At 37.1% G+C, this 21,816-nt stretch overlaps 1 protein-coding gene across 1 annotated transcript in view; it reads right to left on the reverse strand.

Moving 5' to 3' along the window:
- Window positions 1-21,231, reverse strand: part of LNX2 (ligand of numb-protein X 2) — a 33,119-nt gene extending 11,888 nt beyond the window's left edge. Inside the window, exons 1-4 of the mRNA XM_049778223.1 lie at window positions 20,739-21,231; window positions 10,357-10,604; window positions 8,832-9,031; window positions 2,564-2,932 (exon numbers count right to left, since the gene is read on the reverse strand). Of these exons, the coding sequence (XP_049634180.1) occupies window positions 2,564-2,932; window positions 8,832-9,031; window positions 10,357-10,604; window positions 20,739-21,151 (1,230 nt within the window). The 5' untranslated portion in view covers window positions 21,152-21,231. The remainder of the gene's footprint in view (window positions 1-2,563; window positions 2,933-8,831; window positions 9,032-10,356; window positions 10,605-20,738) is intronic.
- Window positions 21,232-21,816: the final 585 nt, after the last annotated feature.

Consider the following 21,816-nt stretch of genomic DNA (forward strand, 5'->3'; position numbering starts at 1 on the left):
CATATGTTATTCTTTAGTGACAGTTCTCATTTTATAGACAGTGTCATTTTCAGCACACTTTTCTTCATAGTTACAGATCTTCACCTAACAAGAGAAGCAGTTAATGACAGGAAGGGAACGGAATTAATTTCATGAGTTAATAACTACATTATGATTGCTAACCAAAATCAAGTTTTTGCCTTTGCCATATAACTAACTCCTTTCTTCTAATTTACCTAGGTCTCTTCTCTCTTTCCTTCTGGCAGCAAGTATATTTTTCTTATCATTTAAACGTTTTGTTTGTTGACTTCTTTTATCTTACACATGAGTGAAGTCAAAAGGCATGATAGCTAAGTGGAGTAGAAAAAGACAAATACAAACTAATATCCCATAATTTCAAGGGCAATTTTAATACTTCTTTTCACCTTCAGTTTGGCCCTGGCATTATGAAAGAACAAAAGAATATAAAATGAATTTTCCCTACTAGTTGGGCCTCTCTTTGAACATATACATGAATTTATGGCATTGGCTGCTTGCACAGACTCAGTGGAAGGCTCTGGTTCACGGACGTGGCTGCTAGGGGCATCTGGAAGTGGGGCCGAAGCTAGGCCTGGCCCAAACACCCTAGCTTCAAAGCAGATATTTTTTCTTTCTTCTTTCTTTCTTTTCTTTTCTTTTCTTTTCTTTTCTTTTCTTTTCTTTTCTTTTCTCTTCTCTTCTTTTTTCTTTTCTTTTCCTTTCTTTCTTTCTTTCTTTCTTTCTTTCTTTCTTTCTTTCTTTCTTTCTTTCTTTCTTTCTTTCTTTCTTTCTTTCTTTCTTTCTTTCTTTTTCTTTTTCTCTCTCTCTCCCCGCCCTCCCTCCCTCCCTCCCTCCCTCCCTCCCTCCCTCCCTCCCTCCCTCCCTCCCTTCCTTCCTTCCTTCCTTCCTTCCTTCCTTCCTTCCTTCCTTCCTTCCTTCCTTCCTTCCTTCCTTTCTTTCTTTCTTTCTTTTGACACAGTGGTTTGCAATACTATTACTGTTACTGAAAGGGTATCATACATATCACATTATTTCCTTTTAGCACCCAGTTCTTGTCCAGAGTGATCATTTCGAACTATTATAGATAATGCAATTTTAACTACTCATCTTCTGCATTTTATCTTCATTATTTTCTTATATTAATAAAAGGGAAAATATTCCTGAATATACACAGAAACATTCAAAATACATAAAGCTCGGGGTTAGAGTGATAGTACAGTGGGTAAGGCACCTGCCTTACACATGGCTGACCCAGGCTTAATCCCCAGCAACCCATATAGTCCCTCAAGCCTGGCAGGAGTGATCCCTGTGCAGAGCTGAGAGTGGCCAAAAACCCCAAACTAAATAAAATAAAATATTCATTCATAATTCAAAAAGTATGAAACTTTTAGCAAGCTAGGACTAAACAGAACTTTCTTTATATAGTGGATTACAACTACAGGAACCATACTTAGGAAGTTTATCTTGTCTTTTAAGAAGTTCCTTTAATGTCTCTTTCAAAACTAACCAAGTTGCTGCTTGTCCATGAAGCTTAGTATCACTCCTTTATAACAGAATGGCAATTTTGACCAGCTAGAGTATTCATGGTGAGGAGAGAGGAGAGAGGAAGAGAGAGAGAGAGAGGAAGAGGAAGAGGGGAGGGGAGGAGAAGGGAGGGAAGGGACATAAGTGATGGGAATGTTGCATTGGTGAAGGGGGGTGTTCTGTTTATGACTGAAACTCAACAATCATGCTTGTAATCATGGTACTTAAATAAAGATTTTATAATATAAAAAAATTAAAAAATAATTGAAGACATTATTGTAACAATCCTAGAGACATTAAGGTGAAGGGCCATAAGGACTGGCCCACAATATGAAGCTCACCACAAAGAGTGGTGAATGCTATTACGGAAATAACTATACAAAATAATAAGTAGAATGCCTGCCTCTAATACAGGCAGGGTGGGGGAGGTGTGACGGGGGCATTGGTGGTGGGAAGGTTGCATTGGTGAAGGGGGGTGTTCTGTTTATGACTGAAACCCAACAACAATCATGCTTGTAATCATGGTACTTAAATAAACATTTTATATTTTTTATGGAAAGGGGAGATCACTACAGATAATACAGAAATTCAAAGGGTAATCAAAGACTACTTTGAGAAACTCTATGCCACGAAATATGAGATTCTGGAAGAAATGGGGCGGGGGAAAGGAAAGATATTACTGTAATAATGTCCAGAGACAACAGAGATGAGGGCTGGAAGGACCGATTCACCATATGAAGCTCACCACAAAGAGTGGTGAATGCAGTTAGAGAAATGACGATACTAAGAACTACCATGACAATGTTGATGAGTGAGAGAAGTAGAATGCTTGTCCTGAATATAGGCAAGAGGTGGGGGAAAAGGGAAAAGGGGGGCATTAGCGTGGGAATTTGCACTGGTGAGTAAAGTGCTCTTTCTATGACTGAGGCCCAACTATAAACATGTATGTAATCATGGTGCTTAAATAAAGATAAAACAAAACAAAACAAAACACAAAGGTGTGGTAGGTAATGAGCCTCTTTAAGAAACATTGAGAATATACCTGAATAATCTGGGCAGCAAGTTCGGGAGTGCCATGCTTCAAGTCATGCCCATTGATGGCAAGCACTCGGTCATTGCTGCTGAGCCTTCCATCCTGAGCTGCCAGCCCACCTTCCAACAGGTCAAGAATAAAGACGCCTGGCTCATCTGTCCTTCGTACAAGTTTAATGCCCAGCTGTTCACCAGGATCCCGTTTATGAAGAATCACTTGGAAAATGTCTTCTCGAGGAGCGTTACTGTCCGAATGGTTGTAAGCCCGGTTGCCAAAGCGTCTCTCTCGAAGCACTGTAAGATGCAATGTGCTACAGGGCTGAGAAAGAACAGCTCTGGCATAATTATGAGATACATTGCTGATATTATAGTTGTTGACCTAGAATAAAGAAAAGATAAACCAAAGTGAGACTATTTTTCCAGTTTGTACACATATAATATTCCCAAAGGAGATGAATACTCAAATAATGCTATGCAATCATTATTTACAATAAAAACCACTCTAATGACACTTTAAAACTGGGAGGTCCCAGAATTAGCTTACAATGACTAGCATGAAGTAGAGATTAAAGTTAGAATCATAAGCTTTAATAATAGTATTAAATTAGAGTCTATGGCTCCGCTATGTACTAAATGGATGACCTGGGTAAATTACAGAACTTGAGTGTTTCTTCAAGTGTAAAATGTGTTTACTCTCTACTTCATTGAACTGAGATGAGAATGAACACATATCAGCCAGCATTAATGAAATACTAATTATAGTGGTCTAGAAATTAAATTCTACTAGATTACAAATTCGTTTTTCCAAATGAAATGCACTTAGCTAGAGAAAAAGTTTTCATTTAACAAAAATGTAACATATCACAAGTATGTAATTTTGTTTGTTTTGTTTAGGGGTAGGGGGTTTGGGTATCTTGGAGTGCTGCTCAAGGGATAGAACTAGGATTGGCTGAATGAAGGCAAGTACCTTATTACTATCTGTACTATCCTCTGTATTTCAGATGTGTGTGACTTTTATTTTAAAAAAGCAGCTTTTTAAAAAAAATCCTAACTTTATTACAATAATTTAACATAAATATAATATATATTAATCTAAATGGTGTATTTCATAACCTTGAGTAGTGACTAGTTCTTATTACAAAAATTTTGGACATTTTTTGACTAATTTTTGGACATGTAATATCAATAAGAAAATTTACCTAGCATTCACCTAGTTAAGAGGTTGAAATTAGGTTGAAATATTATTTGTGATAATAGAACAATTAGAACAATTAGAGCTTTGTAGAATATCATATAATTGCAAAAAAATGTGTCTCTGCCAAAGAAATGCAATAGAGAAAAAAATACTCTCTCAGACTTTGTTTAGTTCAGTAGAGCAATCTCTATAAAACACACTAACTGTATTTTGTACTAATGCAAGTAACACAAGAGTAGTAGTTATTTTCCTTAAAAACAGAAAATAGCTAAATTATTGAAAAACAAAACACAAAAATATGTATTATTAATATGGGTTCACCCCTTAGAATATCATACCATACCCATGTGCACCATCAAAATGCCAAAATCAGCCATGCATATCCATTGGAACCCTTCTGACTTTGGCCCTAACTCCTACTCCCCTCCCTAGTAATTTTAGTTCAAGTCAGAATTCAAAAGTTTCATTGGGTTTTTGTTTTACTTAAGTATGCCACCACCACTGGTACTTGTATTTTCCTTTTTTTTTTTTTTTTTTGGTTTTTGGGTCACAACCGGCAGTGCTCAGGGGTTACTCCTTGCTCTACACTCAGAAAATCGCTCCTGGCAGGCTCAGGGGACCATATGGGATGCCGGGATTCAAACCACTGTCCTTCTGCATGAAAGGTAAATGCCTTACCTCCATGCTATCTCTTCAGCCCCTGATACCTGTATTTTCAATAATAGCACTTTCCAGGATTCCAGAAGGATTGTTATCTTTACCCATATTTTTATTCACTAAAACATTCTGCTAATAATGCCACTGTGGATGAAAGAAACAAAATGTAAGCCACTGCTGTCTGACCAGCAAGGCCCATGAACTATTATGATGGGCTTCTGTCCATGTGACACAGTATGCCATTAGTGTGGCTAAAAGTTATAATGTTTTAAGAAAAATCAGCACAACAAAATATTCTTTTCTTCAAACAACTCAAAAGACTGCAAAGCAAAAACTCTAAGACTATTTGTTTCTTCCTTCCAAAAAGGATAATTAACGAATCATATATGTATTTGTATATTTTAATGTATAAAACAAAAGCTAGGGGCCGGCATGGTGGCGCTAGAGGTAAGGTGTCTGCCTTGCCAGCGCTAGCCTAGGACGGACCGCGGTTCGATCCCCCGGTGTCCCATATGGTCCCCCAAGCCAGGAGTGACTTCTGAGCGCATAGCCAGGAGTAACCCCTGAGCATCACTGGGTGTGGCCCCAAAACAAAACAAAACAAAAACAAACAAAACAAAACAACAAAAACAAAAGCTATACCATATTAGTGCACCTGACTTGCTTAAATAAATAAGTGTACTAGCTCTGTCTTATTAATGAACCACTTTAACAACAGTTAGGCATTTTCAAATTGGATCATTGTATCTCTTCTTCTTTTTTTTATATACTTTATTTAAGCAGCATGATTTACAAAGTTGGTCATATTATAGTTGTTTCAGACATTCGATGTTTCAACACCAATCCCACCACCAATGTGACCTTCTCTCCACCATTGTCTTCAGTTTCCCAACTATCCCTCTTAGCAGGCACAAAATAATTTAGATCATTGTATTCTTTATATAGTATATACACAACTGGTGATAACCAGGTAGCAAAAAAATTCCAAATAGTTTTCTAAGAGTTTATATTTTGAATAAATTAACACTTTACATGTAAATTTGTCTTTAATTATTAATCATGTATACAAGACAAAGGCCTAGAAAAAGTAAGATCTACAATAGGAGAGCCCCCTTGTGAATTCATTAATCAGGATATGGAAGCAGGGTTTTCTTAACAGTTTAAATAATCAAAACAGGTTAAGATCACCAGTTGTTATATATAACTACATAAAAATGCCTTAGAATTTATATTACATATATTTTAGCACAGAATTAATCCTCCTCAAAAAAAGGCAATAATTTTAGGTAACTATACTTTTCCCTGAGATACAAAGATTCAGATAATATTAAACAATTCCCTAAATGGAAAAATAAAAAAGATTGAGACACAGTGGAAAATAAAAATGGTTAAATGAAACAAACCTGAAAACTGTTTACCTTGACTGCATTCAAAGAAATAAAAACAAAAACAAAATGTTACCTTAAAAATTAAAAAAAAAAAAAAAAAGAAAAATGTGTAGAAATGTTAATTTCCAGTGCTGGCATATTATTGGTAACAAGAATAAAACACAAAAAAAACAAATGTACATGGGAGCTAGAGAAATAGTTTAACAGGTAGGGCACTTGCCTTTCAAGATAGCTGACAATCTCTGTCATCCCATATGGTCAGCCAAGCACTACCAGGAATAATTCCTGAGTATAGAGCCAAGAGTAACCCTTGAGCATTCCTGGGTATAGCCCCAAAACAAAACAAACAAAAAAGAAAGTATATTTAATTACAGCTAATAACCTAAAATGGAAGAAAGAGAGAACTAGATAGCTATAAAAAAGAAATCTAGCTTTCTTGGCTTTAATCCTCAAGCAGCCAAAACCAAAATGTCAGTGGTAGAGAAATACACCTGAGAAACCAGTTAGCTTACTTGCACGTGGAATTAGATTAGAAATTGGAAAGAATGGCATACAGAAGTCTGCCACAAGTGCTAGACTCATGCAACTAGAATTAACTAATATAAAATAACAATAGCCAGCATAGTAGTAGTTAAAAAAAAAACAGATTTTACATAACCTTATCTTTGTTGTGCTTTCTGTATTTCCCCATTTCTTTTCAGTATTTGTCAAATACTATATAATACTGATTTAAAAATTCAGTTTGCTTCACCCAGGCTGAGGACAATGAAGGAAGCATTTTGAATTCAACTGGCGGTATAGACGTGGGGGTGAAAACCAAACCCTGGAATCCCCCAATTGAAAAACTAATCTGGTTTCTCTCTTCTCCAGCTATCTGGAGATTTTCTTTTTTCAAGAGCTAAACATTTAAGAGATTCCAAATTTTATTTTAATAAAAGAGATGGTTACTGCTGATTGAATTTGGTATTCAACTGGACTCTTCAATAGATTCAACAAATATTTTTAAGTACTTGTTATCTGCATAGTACTATAGGACTATGAGCAATCTGTATGATCATCTGTATCATTAAGGGTTTGAAATTACCATAGAAAAGATATATCAACTATGGTTAATTACATGTCAAGCGATGAAGAGACTATATATGTCAGTAATTAAGTACTGATGAGAAGTCTTAATGGGTGAGAACAGCTAAACAAAAAAGTTTGTTGGTTTTTGCAGGGGTGCATAAATGGCAACATACAGTGATTACAACTGTCTGTACATTTAGGCATTGCTACTGGCCACATTTGGAGGATCCTATAGGATGCCAAGGATTGAACCTGGACTGGCCGTATGCAAGTACCTACCTACCTGCTATACCTGGTCTGGCACAGGAACAAAATTTTAAGGATGAAAGTAAACAAATAGCACAATGAGGACATGCTGGACTGAAAATAAATTGCCGGGAGAGAATTCAGAAGTTGCTGTCTAGCTTCTCCACAGATTATACATTTTTTGCTCTTTCTTTTTTATTTTTGGTCCACATCCGGTGACACTCAGGAGTTACTACTGGCTAGTGCTCAGAAATTGCTCCTGGCTTGAGGGACCCTAGGGGATGCTGGGGGATCGAACCCAGGTCCATCCTGGGTCAGCCACATGTAAGACAAATGCTGCGCCATCGCTCCAGCCCAGTTTTTTGCTCTTAACTGTATTATCAACAACTAGTACAGAGTATAAACATTGGTGAGTAATAAGCAAACTGCTATGCCTAAGTTAAAAAATTAAAAGTAAAAGAGAATTTGCATACACCACAGAAGATCTTGAATACTGCTTCCCAAGGAAAACATTTATAGATAGATTATCTGGCAGACAATATGTCATGTCAGATTGAAGAATGGAGAGTTGGGAAATAGAGAGGTCATATGAGACTTTGTACTAAATTAGGTATGAAGTAATAAAGACCTAGATTGCAGAGACCACAGAGAAAAAAGATGGCTAGATAGCAACAGATCATTATGAAAGTCTGAAGAGTGAAAATAAGGAGAAAAGCATTCATTAGTCTGGCTTCCTTGGAGATAAAATTTTTTTCACAAATATTTCTTTCCTATAAGTAGTTGTCCATTCTTTAGGTTTAGACTAGGATCAATTATGATCCACATATTCAGACTAGTATTCATAAAAATTCCAATTCTCTAGAGCAGAATTTTAACCTTCTCATCAATTTCAACATGACCACTCATAAATTAACATCTTGCCCTAAGCTATAGGAATAGCTAATACTTCTTAAAAATGATAGTATACGGATAGGGCATTTGCTTTGCACAGGCCGACCTGAGTTTGATCCCCAGCATCCTTTATGGTCACCCAAGCCTGCCAGGAGTGATTTCTGAGTGCAGATCCAGGAGTAACCCCTGAGCACCACTGGATGTGGCCCCTAAACCAAAACCAAACCAAACAAATGAACAAAAAAAAAAAAACAAAAAAAAAAAACAGTCTAAAAGGGCAGAGGTGAGGGCGGTATCAGGGGTTAATAAAATTGAAACTGTTTGCTGAGAAAAAAGCACTCAGGAGTAAATAAGGAGTGACTATTTTTGAATTCTACCTTAAATTTTATGGTATATGTTAAAACTGGTGCTTGGTTCTGTATTTTCCCAATTCTGATAATCAATTAAAGAAAAGCACATCTGACAGTGAAGGTAACAGAAAATTGGACTAGTGATAAATTCAATGGGTTAAGTGACTTTCATTTGGGTAAAGGCAGACCTATAATAGTCAAGGAGTCCATGCCAGAAAGAATCCAACTGCCCCATAAAGCCTAAATACCATGAGCTAAGTAAATTTGTAAATTTGGATAGAAAATGAGAAAAATAAATAAATAAATGAATGAATATATTCTACATGCATGGTGAAATCATAGATAAATTTTTCTCTCTTCTACATGTAAAAAAGGCAAAACAACCTTTAGGTAACCAAGGTCCCACAATGCAATTTTATGAGTTTTAAACTTACAAATAAGAAGAAAAGGGTACAAGTTTACAGAATAGTTAAAAATTAATACCTGAAGAATCTGGTCTCCAGCAAGGAGTCTTCCATCTCTGGCAATTATCCCATCCCGATAGACTTCCTGGATAACAATGTTAATCAGTGGTGTTTCATTACCACCCACAATGCTTATTCCTAACTGAATATAAGGATTAGACCGGTGAATTTCAATTGTGGTGATTTCACCTTCTGGTAAAGAAAGTGGCTGTGGTGTGGCTGTCAAGTTAAAAATGAGAGAAAACAGGTAGAAAAAAAATTTGTAATTCTGATTAATTCTAAGTAAATTAACCACCCTAAGTTAACAGATAATAAGCAAACAGCACTAGATAAGAGAAACTGAATGACCCAAACCCCCACAGTCCCCAATTTCTCCATATTGTTAAAATTAAGTCAATGTTTGTTCCTCCAAAGATGATAAACTAATAATCAATAACTTGATATCAAAGCACTAGAGAGACACAGTGACCTGATTAAAAAATATTAGGAGTATGTCATTTTGTCCTAAGAGACAAGAGAAAGTCTGGATGAAGCAAAACAGTATAAATCACCATAAAGTTGAGAGAGTCACACCAAGTTTAAAGATTAAAACATAAGAGTTCTAGTTGTGGGCCCGGAGAGATAGCACAGCGGCGTTTGCCTTACAAGCAGCCGATCCAGGACCAAAGGTGGTTGGTTCGAATCCCGGTGTCCCATATGGTCCCCCGTGCCTGCCAGGAGCTATTTCTGAGCAGACAGCCAGGAGTAACCCCTGAGCACCGTCCGGTGTGGCCCAAAAACCAAAAAAAAAAAAAAAAAAAAAGAGTTCTAGTTGTAGCAGGAAAAAATAACTTGAATTTATAGTAAAGTTGGAAATTTGTAGATAAAATCATACTTATAAAGATATCTTATACCAATTATCAAGAGAGACCTAAGATTTATAGCTTTTCCTAAAGATTTTACAGCCAGATTGTTCATTTCCTAATTTACATGTAAAAACAGCAAAATGACCTTTAAGTAACCCTGGTTCCACAATCCTAAGGATCGTACAGCCAGATTGGTAGCTTCTACAGAGGAGTACAACAGTCATAAATATATGGCCTTGGAGTCAGCTACATACCCAGGTTCTGCCTGGCTGCTGGAGCTCTATAAATCACTAACTCAGGAATAGGAATACGTATTTCCAAAAAATTTTATCAAAGTATCATATGAATCATATGAATATACAGCATTTGAAAAAGAACCAGAGTAAACACTAAATTCACAATAACTTTTTGTTGCTTTGCTATTGTTAGTCAGTCAATAAGCTTCTACTACATACACAGATTATTAAGGCCCAATGAATTCACAAACTACAGCAGAAGTATAAGAAAGGATCACCATCCTTGGGAAAATTGTTTCTTTAATGTAAATTATTAAAATTGCACAAATAAAAGTGTGAATTAGATGGCAGGTGAATTATAACACAATAACATATTGTGAAAGAAAGAGTGGGAAAGAAGTGAAAGTAGTGACACAAGAGCAATGGACTGGAAATAGGACAAAAGGAGGCAATGGGTACATACTGTCAGCTGCTGCACTCTCCTCGAAGGCAGGGTTGTCTAGGCCAGGCTCCTCAGTCCAGGAGGGAAGAGATGCTGTGGTCAAGGTCCCTTCAGCAGGCACTGTGCCAGGCCCCAAACAGTCCGATTCAGGTGCTAATGTGGCTGGAATATCTATCAGCGTAGGCCCATTTTCAGTTTCAAGCTCTGTCTGAGTTTTACTAGTTTTCCTTCTCTCTAGGGCAGCTCTTCGATTAGAAGCTCCAGGACATCTGGAAAAAAAAAAAAAGAAAAAATATGTATAATATTTTATATAAATGTAGCATAAATATTATAATATTTAATATAATAATATCAAGCATATGAAATGTATAACATTCAACATATAAATATATATTTAATATAATATATATTATAAATGATGCATGGTGACACCCTCACTGGACAAAGTGACTCACTGAATGGTGGGAAAAGGGAAAGGTAATTAGTGAATGAGAACCAGACACATTCTTAGAGCCTAGCAAGACTATGCACACCACTTACTTACCTGTTGAAAACAGAAGCCAACATTAGTGGAGTAGCTAGAATGTTCCAGTCAATGTTCCATTGAGACCACCACCACTCTGATCCCTATTATACCTAGAGAAATGTGAATCCTAAAGTGGATCTGATTTCAAAGATGTCTCTTCAATACCTCATTATCATATTAAACCTAAGCTTACAGAGCTCCTTTAATGGGATTTTTTTGTTTGTTTTTGTTTTTGGGCCACACCTGACAGCACTTAGGGGTTACTCCTGGCTCTGCACTCAGAAATCACCCATGGCAGGCATGGGGGACCATATGGGATGCCAGGGTTCAAACCACTGTCCTTCTGAATATAAAGCAAATGTCCTACCTCCATGCTATGTCCTACCTCCATGCTATCTCTCCGGCCCCCGCTTTAATGAGATTTTAAAAAATGTATTAAATTTGTTTCACAAATTTGTACCTAGAAACAGTAACAGAATGTAACTGTGGAACAGCCTACCTAATCAATAAAAAGCCAAAATCACAAACAACAAAATCCCTTTTTAAAATGGAGTTAAGGGGCAAGAGCAATAGCACAGTGGGTATGGCAATTACCTTGCATGCGATCGACCTGGGTTCAATCCCTGACATTCCATATGATCTCCTGAGTACTGCCAGGAGTGATTTCTGAACACAGAGTCAGGAGTAACCCCTGAACACTGGTGGGTGTAGTCTCCAAACCAAAAATTAAATGATTAAATTAAATTAGTGAAATGAAATGGGTTTAAGAGGACACAGAGATAGCATGAAGATTAAGGCTGTTCTACATAAAGCCAATCCCAATGAGATCTCTGAACATATAGCCAGGACTAAGCCCTGAGCAATGCCAAATTTGACTCTCAAAACCTAATAATGAATCATTTAAGACGAGCCCCAACTGACACTGGTCTACATAGCTCAGATAATTGAAGCAGCTAACAGTGTAACAGGAGACAGGCATAAAGAAAATTAAAAATAAATAAAAGTCAATGGAAAAGAATGAAACATTCTTTAGATCAGGGTAGACTGGTGCTTAGACAATGCAGACAGCAAGGGAACTAGTGGGACATGTCATAGGTTAAGTGTTGTACTTTCACAAAGAGGGAAATGAGTATTTGAGACAGACCATTCAAACTGAATAAGTATGGCTGGAATGATCAGTGCAGTGCGTAGGATGTTTGCCTTGCACATAACTGATCTGGTTTCAACACCTGGCATCCCACAAGGTCTCCAAGGCCCCAGCAGGGGTGAGAGCCAGGGGTAAGCCCTGAGCACTAGTGGTATGAGATAAAAGGCAAACCAAACCAAAACAACAAAAACAAAAAGAAATGAAGTCTTATCCTTTCCTGTTGAAGGCTGTATATCCAGTCCCACTATTCTGGCCCTTCTACATAGGAACTCAAGTTACAATAATGATGACATCATTATTATAGGAACAAATTGATAATAAATCAGAAAAGATGACAACATGAAAAGAGGCTTCTGTAAGGTTTTCTCCGTATTTCAAAAACCTTTTATAACAAATTAAATTTTAAATTTTATAGAAAAGGGAAATGATGAGACCTTGTCACAAATTAATAATTTGTTACATTATTCAGCGACAAAAAATAACATTTATAAATACCACTAAAAACAAAACTGGTGATAAGGAAAGAGAGGAGGGGGTAGAAAACAAAGATGAATGCTTTATAGACTTTCAGAATTAAAAAATTACTAAATGCCCAGGCTGGAGCAATAGCACAGCAGTAGGGCGTTTGCCTTGCACATGGCCAACACTGGGTGAATCCTGGTTTGATTCCCAGCATCCCATGTGGTCCCTTGAGCCTGCCAGGGGCAATTTCTGAGTGCAGAGCTGGGAGTAACTCAAGTGTCACCAGGTGTGGCCCCAAATCAAACAAACAAACAAAAAATGACTAAATGCTGAGGCCAGAGAGATAGCATAGCAAGTTAATGCGCATTCTTTGCAATGAAACCAACCCATATTAGATCCCTGGCATCCTATATAGCCATCCCAAGCACTGCCAGGAGTAATTCTTCAATGTAGAGCCAGGACAAATCCCTGGGCAATGCTGGGGTTAGTCAAAACCCCAAAACAAAACAAAACAAAAAATGTTTTGTACAATATATAGACTATTGTTAAAGGTTTTAGTTTTTTCGGACAGAACCTCTCCATGTCTTTAAAAGGTTTCATTCTTTTACTAATAAACTAATTGATGATTAGTTATTATATTTAAAAACATCTTTTTTTGGGGGGGGGCACATCCTGTGATGCTCAGGGGTTACTCCTGGCTATGCACTCAGAAATCGCTCCTGACTTAGGGGACCATATGAGACACTGGGGGATCGAACCTTGGTCTGTCCTAGGCCAGCGCGTGCAAGGCAAATACCCTACCACTTGCACACCGCTCTGGCCCCTAAAAACATCTTTCAAAATATCTTTTAACTGACAATTTTTTTTAAATTCTTTTCTTTTCTTTCTTTTTTATTTTGGCCACACCTGGTGGCTCTAAAGAGTCACTCTAGGCTGTGTGGACCATATGGGATGCTGGGGATCGAATCCAGGTCCGTCCCGGGTAAGCCACGCACAAAGCAAATGCCCTACTGCTATGCTATCACCCCAGCCCCTGAAGTTTATTTTTTAATCAAATATGCAAATTTTTACTGTTAGCAAATCTCCATAATATCCATACTTGATCAATGTTATCTTAATTTGTTTTCATCAAACAACAGTTTGTGCTTGCTTTCTGTCTTTAATTCACTTTTATTTTATTATTCTTTATATGTTGTTTGAATAAGAGTAGAAATTTATTCAAACAGGAAAGAAAACTTTGCACTCATGATTGCACTCAGATTTATTTGAACTATTCCTAATGCTGCAGTTCTACTAATAATGAAGAGATTTCAAATTCCTAAAATTTCAAGAACAAAGGCACACAATGGTCAAATTACTTTTATACAATGATTCATTATTTGATGAATTATGCTTCATTATGCTGATGCTGAAATTCTATGAATTTCAGTAAATCTCAATTTCTACATACAGGAATGCAAAAGTTATGATTCTGTGCCTCATGACATGTATGTGTTGTTGTTAAAACTTAATGCAAAGTTTGTACTTTTCCTATCCTAAAGTTAGGTCTCCCCTTGATCTAGGTAGTCTTGAGACTATTTCAAAGAGGGTAATGGCATAAAGAAGTTATGTATCCTATCCTCAAGACTAGAACATATAAAGTTTGGTAGTATCAAATATGAACTGGAACGATCAGTGCCAATATAGGAACCTTTATTACCCAGCAACAACAATGCAGGAGAAAACACTGGAGAATATACAGGTTCCTGGTACTAATTACTCCACTGCCTCCAGTTATCTCGATTAGATGAATAAATAAAGGAACTTGTTAGAAATACATTCTCTAGTTCTAACTACTGTAGTCATGGTGACTTTTATCTTATTTTCTTTTGGGGCCATACCTAGCAATACTCAGGGGATGTTGTCAGTTCTGCACTCAGGGGTCAATATGGAGTGGCAAAGATAGAACCCGGGTGAGCTGTGTGCTAAGCAAGCACTCTACTCACTATATTATCACTAAAGTCCCCGAAGTCCTAGTTTTTAATTTTTCACAGTTAGGGCCCATATGTCATCATCACACAGCAGAGAGAAGCCATCCTTTCTAATGTCCTGTCTGGATCCCTGATTCACAGGACCTATAAGCAGAAGCAAATTTTGTTGTTTTACATTACTATGTATGCAGTGATCAGTTTCTCAGAAAGAATAACTGGAACATACGTCAACTATTCAAACAATTTGTCAACTTTGAAAAGGGGAATTTAAAGACTAATAAGAGAACTGCTTCTTGACCTAAGATCTTCATAAGTAGATTATAAGTCACTTGCATAGACTACTTAACAGCTAAAAAACACTATTATATTTTGGGATAAAATATGTATTTGGGATAAATATTGCTTAAATGTTTCTCCTGAATTTCAAAGTTTTTAATTTAGGGACTAGATATCGGGCATGCTGCTCATTACATTATTTGTTCAAGTGGAATTTACAAATTAAATTTTATACTTGCTTCTTAATATTTTTATAATCAGCACAATATAATTAGAAAATTCTCTCAAGTGAGCCACCCACCTTTTTGAATTATGCACTTTTCCCAATGTGTCCTTCATAATATAGGTCTAGGGAACTTTGGAAATGATTAAATTAGTAATCCAGACACACGAGTTGAAAATATACACAACTTGAAAATAGAACAGTCCACTTCAAAAAAATTCCTTAGACTTTTATTCAGCCTATAAAAAAAAACGAGTTTGAAATTGCCAAGTTTTTACATCATTAAATAATTTGATAGAAAATAGTACTTCAGGGGCCCGGCGGTGGCGCTGGAGGTAAGGTGCCTGCCTTGCCTGCGCTAGCCTAGGACGGACCGCGGTTCGATCCCCCGGCGTCCCATATGGTCCCCCAAGAAGCCAGGAGCGACTTCTGAGCGCATAGCCAGGAGTAACCCCTGAGCGTCACAGGGTGTGGCCCAAAAACCAAAAAAAAAAAAAAGAAAATAGTACTTCAGCTACATATTAATGTATACATTTTAGTTAAGTAACTTTCTAAAACAATTTTTTTAGACCACTGCTGTTAAAATAATTAGTAAGTGGAGCTGGAGCAATAGTTCATTGCCTTGCATGTGGCTGGCCCAGGTTCCATACCCGGCATCCCATATAGTCAGTCACCCAAGCCCACCAAGACATATACCTCAATGCAGAGAAACCCCTGAGTAACTCCAAGTGTGAGCCAATAAACCAACCCCCCAAAAAAATCAATAAGTGCTTTGAGATTTGTTCCTCTAATTCATGTTCATAAGAGTCACAAAAGATCATATGGCTTTTATTTTTCTTTTTGTTGATATAGTGTATTATGTTGATTGATTTACGGATGTCTAAAAAACTGGTACATCATATACACAATGGAATATTATGCATCCGTCGGAAGAGATGAAGTCATGAAATTTTCCTATACATGGTGGACTCTATTATGCTGAGTGAAATAAGTCAGAAGGAGAGAGACACAGAATAGTCTCACAGAATAGTATCACATATCTATGGGTTTTAAGAAAAATAAAAGACATTATTGTAATAATGCCCAGAGATGAGGGCACCTCAAAGGAAATAGTGCCCAGGATACAAGAGTCACCCACTGAGTGGGAGAAACTATTCACCTAATACCCATCAGATAAGGGGCTAATCTCCAAAATATACAAGGCACTGACAGAAATTTACAAGAAAAAAACATCTAATCCCATCAAAAAAATGGGGAGAAGAAATGGACAGACACTTTGACAAAGAAGAAATACAAATGGCCAAAAGACACATGAAAAAATGCTCCACATCACTAATCATCAGGGAGATGCAAATCAAAACGATGAGGTACCACCTCACACCACAGAGATTGGCACACATCACAAAGAATGAGAACAAGCAGTGTTGGCGGGGATGTGGAGAGAAAGGAACTCTTATCCACTGCTGGTGGGAATGCTGTCTAGTTCAACCTTTATGGAAGAGAATGAAGATTCCTTCAAAAACTGGAAATTGAGCTCCCATATGATCCAGCTATACCACTCCTAGGAATATACCCTAGGAACACAAAAATACAATACAAAAACCCCTTCCTTACACCTATATTCATTGCAGCACTATTTACCATAGCAAGACTCTGGAAATAACCAAGATGCCCTTCAACAGACGAATGGCTAAAGAAACAGTGGAATATTATGCAGCTGTCAGGAGAGATGAAGTCATGAAATTTTCCTATACATGGATGTACATGAAATCTATTATGCTGGGTGAAATAAGTCAGAGAGAGAGAGAGAGAAAAATGCAGAATGGTCTCACTCATCTATGGGTTTTAAGAAAAATGAAAGACATTCTTGCAATAATAATTTTCAGACACAAAAGAGAAAAGAGCTGGAAATTGAAGCTCACCACAAACAGGGATGAGCTTAGAGAAATAAATATATTTTGAACTATCCTACTAATGAGAATGTATGAGGGAAATAGAAAGCCTGTCTAGAGTACAGGCGGGGGTTGGGTGGGGAGGAGGGAGATTTGGGACATTGGTGATGGGAATGTTGCCCTGGTGATGGGTGGTGTTCTTTACATGACTGAAACCCAAACACAATCATACATGTAATCAAGGTGTTTAAATAAAATATAAAATATAAATAATATAAATAAAATATAAAAAACATAGATCAAATAATAAAAAAAAGAGTCACAAAGGAAACCGACATAAGAAAACTGATACTAAAATTTTAATCACCTGCAAGTCAATCGTTCACTTCTTCTGAGGTTTTATTTAGACAATATAGCTAAAAAGTTTTTTCTATACATCTTTACATTTGACATTTTAATAACATCTCAGTTTTCCTTCTTTAAATCATTTCTAATCAGTCTCCTGGGTTCCAGTGCCATCACTGTTCATCTGCCCTTTGGGGCCAGTCAGGGAGGGAATAGGGAACCTCATGCCTTAATCCCTTCTACCAAAAGCAAATGGGGCTGTCTTTTTTGGGTCTTTCCCAGCATCCCAGCACCACTGCTGAATCATTGTTCCCTAGGGACAGTGAGGCCAGTGTCTGGGTCGAAATAGGAGACTCCAGTCCTAATCTCCTCTACCAGGCTTGAACGGGGCCTCCTCTCCAGGCTTCTCTCAGTTTCCTTCTGGGTTCCAGTGCCATTACTGAAGCCCCCTTCCTTCCCATCAGTCCTTTTTCCAAATCATGCAGACATTAGTACATCTGTGCGAAGTTATTTCATAGACTTCCTGGCAGATTGGATTGAGTACTTCTTTCAACACCCTGAGAATCCAACACTCCAAATCACTAAATGCAAAGATCATTGGGGAAGCTAAAGAAGACATTTACTGGGGGGATATGGAGAGAAATCCTGGCAAATATCCAAGACCACCCAAATGCCTAAACCTTTATAGATGAAGACCTAAAATCAATACTTAATGGTTTAGCAATGGAAATCAAGGAGTCACTAGCCTGAAAAATTTAAAAATCTATAAACAATTCAATCAACTCAAAGAACTCAGGGTTCTCTGCAATGCCTCCTAATGGTGAGATGAAACCAGAAGACACTCAGGGTCACCCTGACTTTTGACATAGGATCTGTATAGAAACCAGGATCTCTAACTATAGAAACCTGACAGCAACAACCATGATTATGAAGAGCTTTTACTGGGACCATAGAGAAAGACAAGTTAGTATGCCTGGAGCCTGGAGTTGGTCTTATGCCAGAATACATCATGGATAAGGTCCCTGTTTTTAGGCCAAAGGTTTTTCCTTTCTATTTTCCCCAAATTTTGCTGTGCCAATGCAAACAATTGCCATACACACACCTTTTCTGTTGTATTTTTTAAAATCTCTTATATCTTAAAAAAAAAGAAAGCGCTACAAAAACCTTTTGCTATTTTATTAATGACTTTATTAGAGATACAATAATTTCCACAAATATATCTGCTACTGAGTTTTTCTCTTCTTTTTTCTTCTCTTCCATTTTATTTTTAATTTTTCTTTCTATATTTCTCAATAATTTTGATTTCCCTTATCTTTTTTTTGGGGGGGAGCACACCTGGTGACGCTCAGGGGTTACTCCTGGCTATGCGCTCAGAAATCGTTCCTGGCCTGGGGGACCATATGGAATGTCAGGGATCAAACCAATGTCCGTCCTGGGTCAGCCGTATGCAGCCTTACCACTGCGCAATCACTCTGGTCCCTGCTTTCCCTTATCTTGAAACAATGTATTATGATCAGTATGTCAGCTATGTGATGCATTTTCTTTAAATAAAAAAAATTTTTAATTTTTTTTGTTTTGTTTTGGTTTTTGGTTTTTGGGCCATACCCGGCAGTGCTCAGGAGTTACTCCTGGCTGTCTGCTCAGAAATAGCTCCTGGCAGGCATGGGGACACCAGGATTCGAACCAACCCACCTTTGGTCCTGAATCGGCTGCTTGCAAGGCAAACACCGCTGTGCTATCTCTCCGGGCCCTTAAATCATTTCTAATCAGATATATTTTATAAGTGATTTTAGAAGCAGAATGAACATGTATATATAAAACTTTTACTATAAAAGAATAACAGAGACTGATTTGGCCTGTTATAAAGTCAGCATGGTACATTGGAATAGTAAATAAGATGATGGAGTTTAAGTCTAACTATATCAGTAAGTAGCTTTAGATTTTTGTTAGCTGGTTTCCTTATTTGTAAGTTAAGGAGAATAGATAATCTTCTGTTTTATTGGGTGAGTATATTAACAAGTTGCTCTATATCAAATTGTAGTATTAGTTCTAAACCAGGATATATTTTCTCTTTGAAATGCTTAGAAGAAAACCCAAGTCTCACGCATGCAAAAGAATAGCTTTGATGCTGAGCCACATCCCAATCCTATGTTATTCTGAAATTATGTCACAATTAGCTTCATTTTAAAATTTAGATACCACTACTATTTTGTGCATCTGTTATTTCCTGTGATTTTTGTTTGTTTAAAATATGAAAGGTATTTTAGATCTTCAAATTATTAAACTCACTAATCAGCTCAAAATACCCCTTTACACTGCTTTGATTAAAACAAATACCTATGCTAATTTGGGGGGGGGGGCTGGACCATATCCAGTGTCGCACAGGGGTTACTCCTGGCTATGGGCTCAGAAATTGCTCCTGGCTTGGGGGACCATATGGAATGCACAGATTCGAACCACCGTCCATCCCGGATCAACTGCATGCAAGGCCAATGCCCTACTGCTGTGCTATAGCTCCAGCCACTATGCTAATTTTTAAAAATGTTTAACTTCTAATTGTTTGCTCGAGTTCCCACATAACCTTTTTAAGATCCTGACATATAAAATCATGTATACTCATATCTATGTCTCAACAAATTTATTTCTTAGTTGCATACTAACCCACTGTTGATGTAGTATCACTATTATTATTATTTTGGTTAGGGGTCCAGACCTGGTGGTCTCAGGGTTATTCCTGGCTCTGTGCTCAAAATTCACTCTGGCAGGCTTGCCGAGGATCAAACTTGGGTTGGCCGCATTCAAAGTAAACACCGTCCCCACTGTGTTATCACTCCAGCCCCGATATATCCTTTATTTTACTTTATTTTATTTTATTTTATTTTTGGTTTTTGGGCCACACCCGGTGACACTCAGGGGTTACTCCAGGCTATGTGCTCAGAAGTCACTCCTGGCTTGGGGGACCATATGGGACACCGGGGGATGGTCCGTCCTGGACACCTTATCTCTAGCGCCACTGCGCCGGCCCCAACATTCTTATTTTTAACCCTTCATCTCTTCTTAATCAGACTGAGTCCTACTGACTATATACAATGTTCTTGTTAATATTGTGACATATAAGTTTTCTTCTCTTGAATTATAGGTTAATAAGCTAAATAAAAGAATATTTAAATTTGTAGATGAGATGAATTGCTAAAATGACGTTAAAAATATCATCAATAAAAGAATATTTAAATTTGTAGATGAGATGAATTGCTAAAATGACGTTAAAAATGTCTATCATTACATGCTGCTACCATGTGAATATACACAACAGCTTCAATTATAGCAGCAAAAATGAACAGACACCAAGATGATATACTTCTTCACTAGAGCTATATATTCACTTATTGACAATAATACTATTATTTCAAACAACTCATTTTATATATTGAAACATCTACTATAAATAACTTCATCAACTTATTTGTGACTTTGTGGGGGGTTATTTACGTCAAATTTTTGTTGCTTGAATCAGTCTTTTTATAAAACTTAAGAGTAACTCCTCTTTCATATTTCTGCTTACCTATTTTTTAGATGGGCTTCCAGATCACAGCGTTGCATGACATCTTGGCAAACAGAAGAAAATGGACATAATACAAGTAATTTGTCCAGGAGTTTATGCACTAGAATACTAGACTTCTTACACAACTTAAAGTGAAGTCTTTTCCTGTCCAGAGGACAGAAATCTTTTTCTTGTAAGAAGTTTCGGAGGCACTTGCAACAGAATGTGTGTCCACAGGGAGTATCAAGTGGCTGCAGCAGAGGCTGAAGGCAAATATGGCAAACCAGGTCATCATCCACTTCATTCTGATAGTTGTATAAGTGATTTTCTTTTGTCCAGTGTTGTTGCCCACATTCAAAACACAAAGGATTGAAGGAAGAAGAGGATGAAGAGGTCTGATCCACAGACACCATCTCATCACTTGTTGTTCCCATTTTGAATCGATTAATTTGGTATCTTCATTCAAAGGATTTCCACTGAAGATTTGGTTGCCTTAGACAGCAATATAGTTGACTACAAACAAAGCCTGTTTTCTAAAGAAACAAAACAAAAAGTAATATTAAAAAGGCTAAAAGTATCAACAAAATATTCCTAATGAAACTTTACATAAAGTTAATATTTATATAAGGTAATTATTGATATAAAAACATAAGATGGTATTTAGGGTGGGGGTGGGGGTGGGGGAGAAATCACATCCAGCTCTGCTCAAAGGAAGAACTGAAGGAACTTGAGGGACCATATGAAGTGCCAGAGATCAAACTCAGGTATGCCACATACAAGGTGAGATTTATCTGCTACACTAGCTCTCTGGCCCCTAAAAACATAAAATGTTTTTAATAAAAACAAAAAGAAATTAATTTTATAGCTGACTAAGAATGATATATTAGTGAAGTGAATAAAAAAAGCTCTTGTGGTAGTAAGCAAAAATGTCAGATATGGTGCAATATAAAAAAAATTTTTTTACCTGATAACATCTTCCAATACCTGACTGCTCAATGTCAGTTCTTTATTGAGGGGAGGGGGCACCCAAGCAGTGTTCAGGGGAGGGGCTCAGTGCCAATTTACATAATATTTGGATAGCTACACAAGTGGCAGAATT

Source organism: Suncus etruscus, chromosome 8, assembly GCF_024139225.1.
Source record: "Suncus etruscus isolate mSunEtr1 chromosome 8, mSunEtr1.pri.cur, whole genome shotgun sequence".
Classification (NCBI taxonomy): Eukaryota; Metazoa; Chordata; class Mammalia; order Eulipotyphla; family Soricidae; genus Suncus; species Suncus etruscus.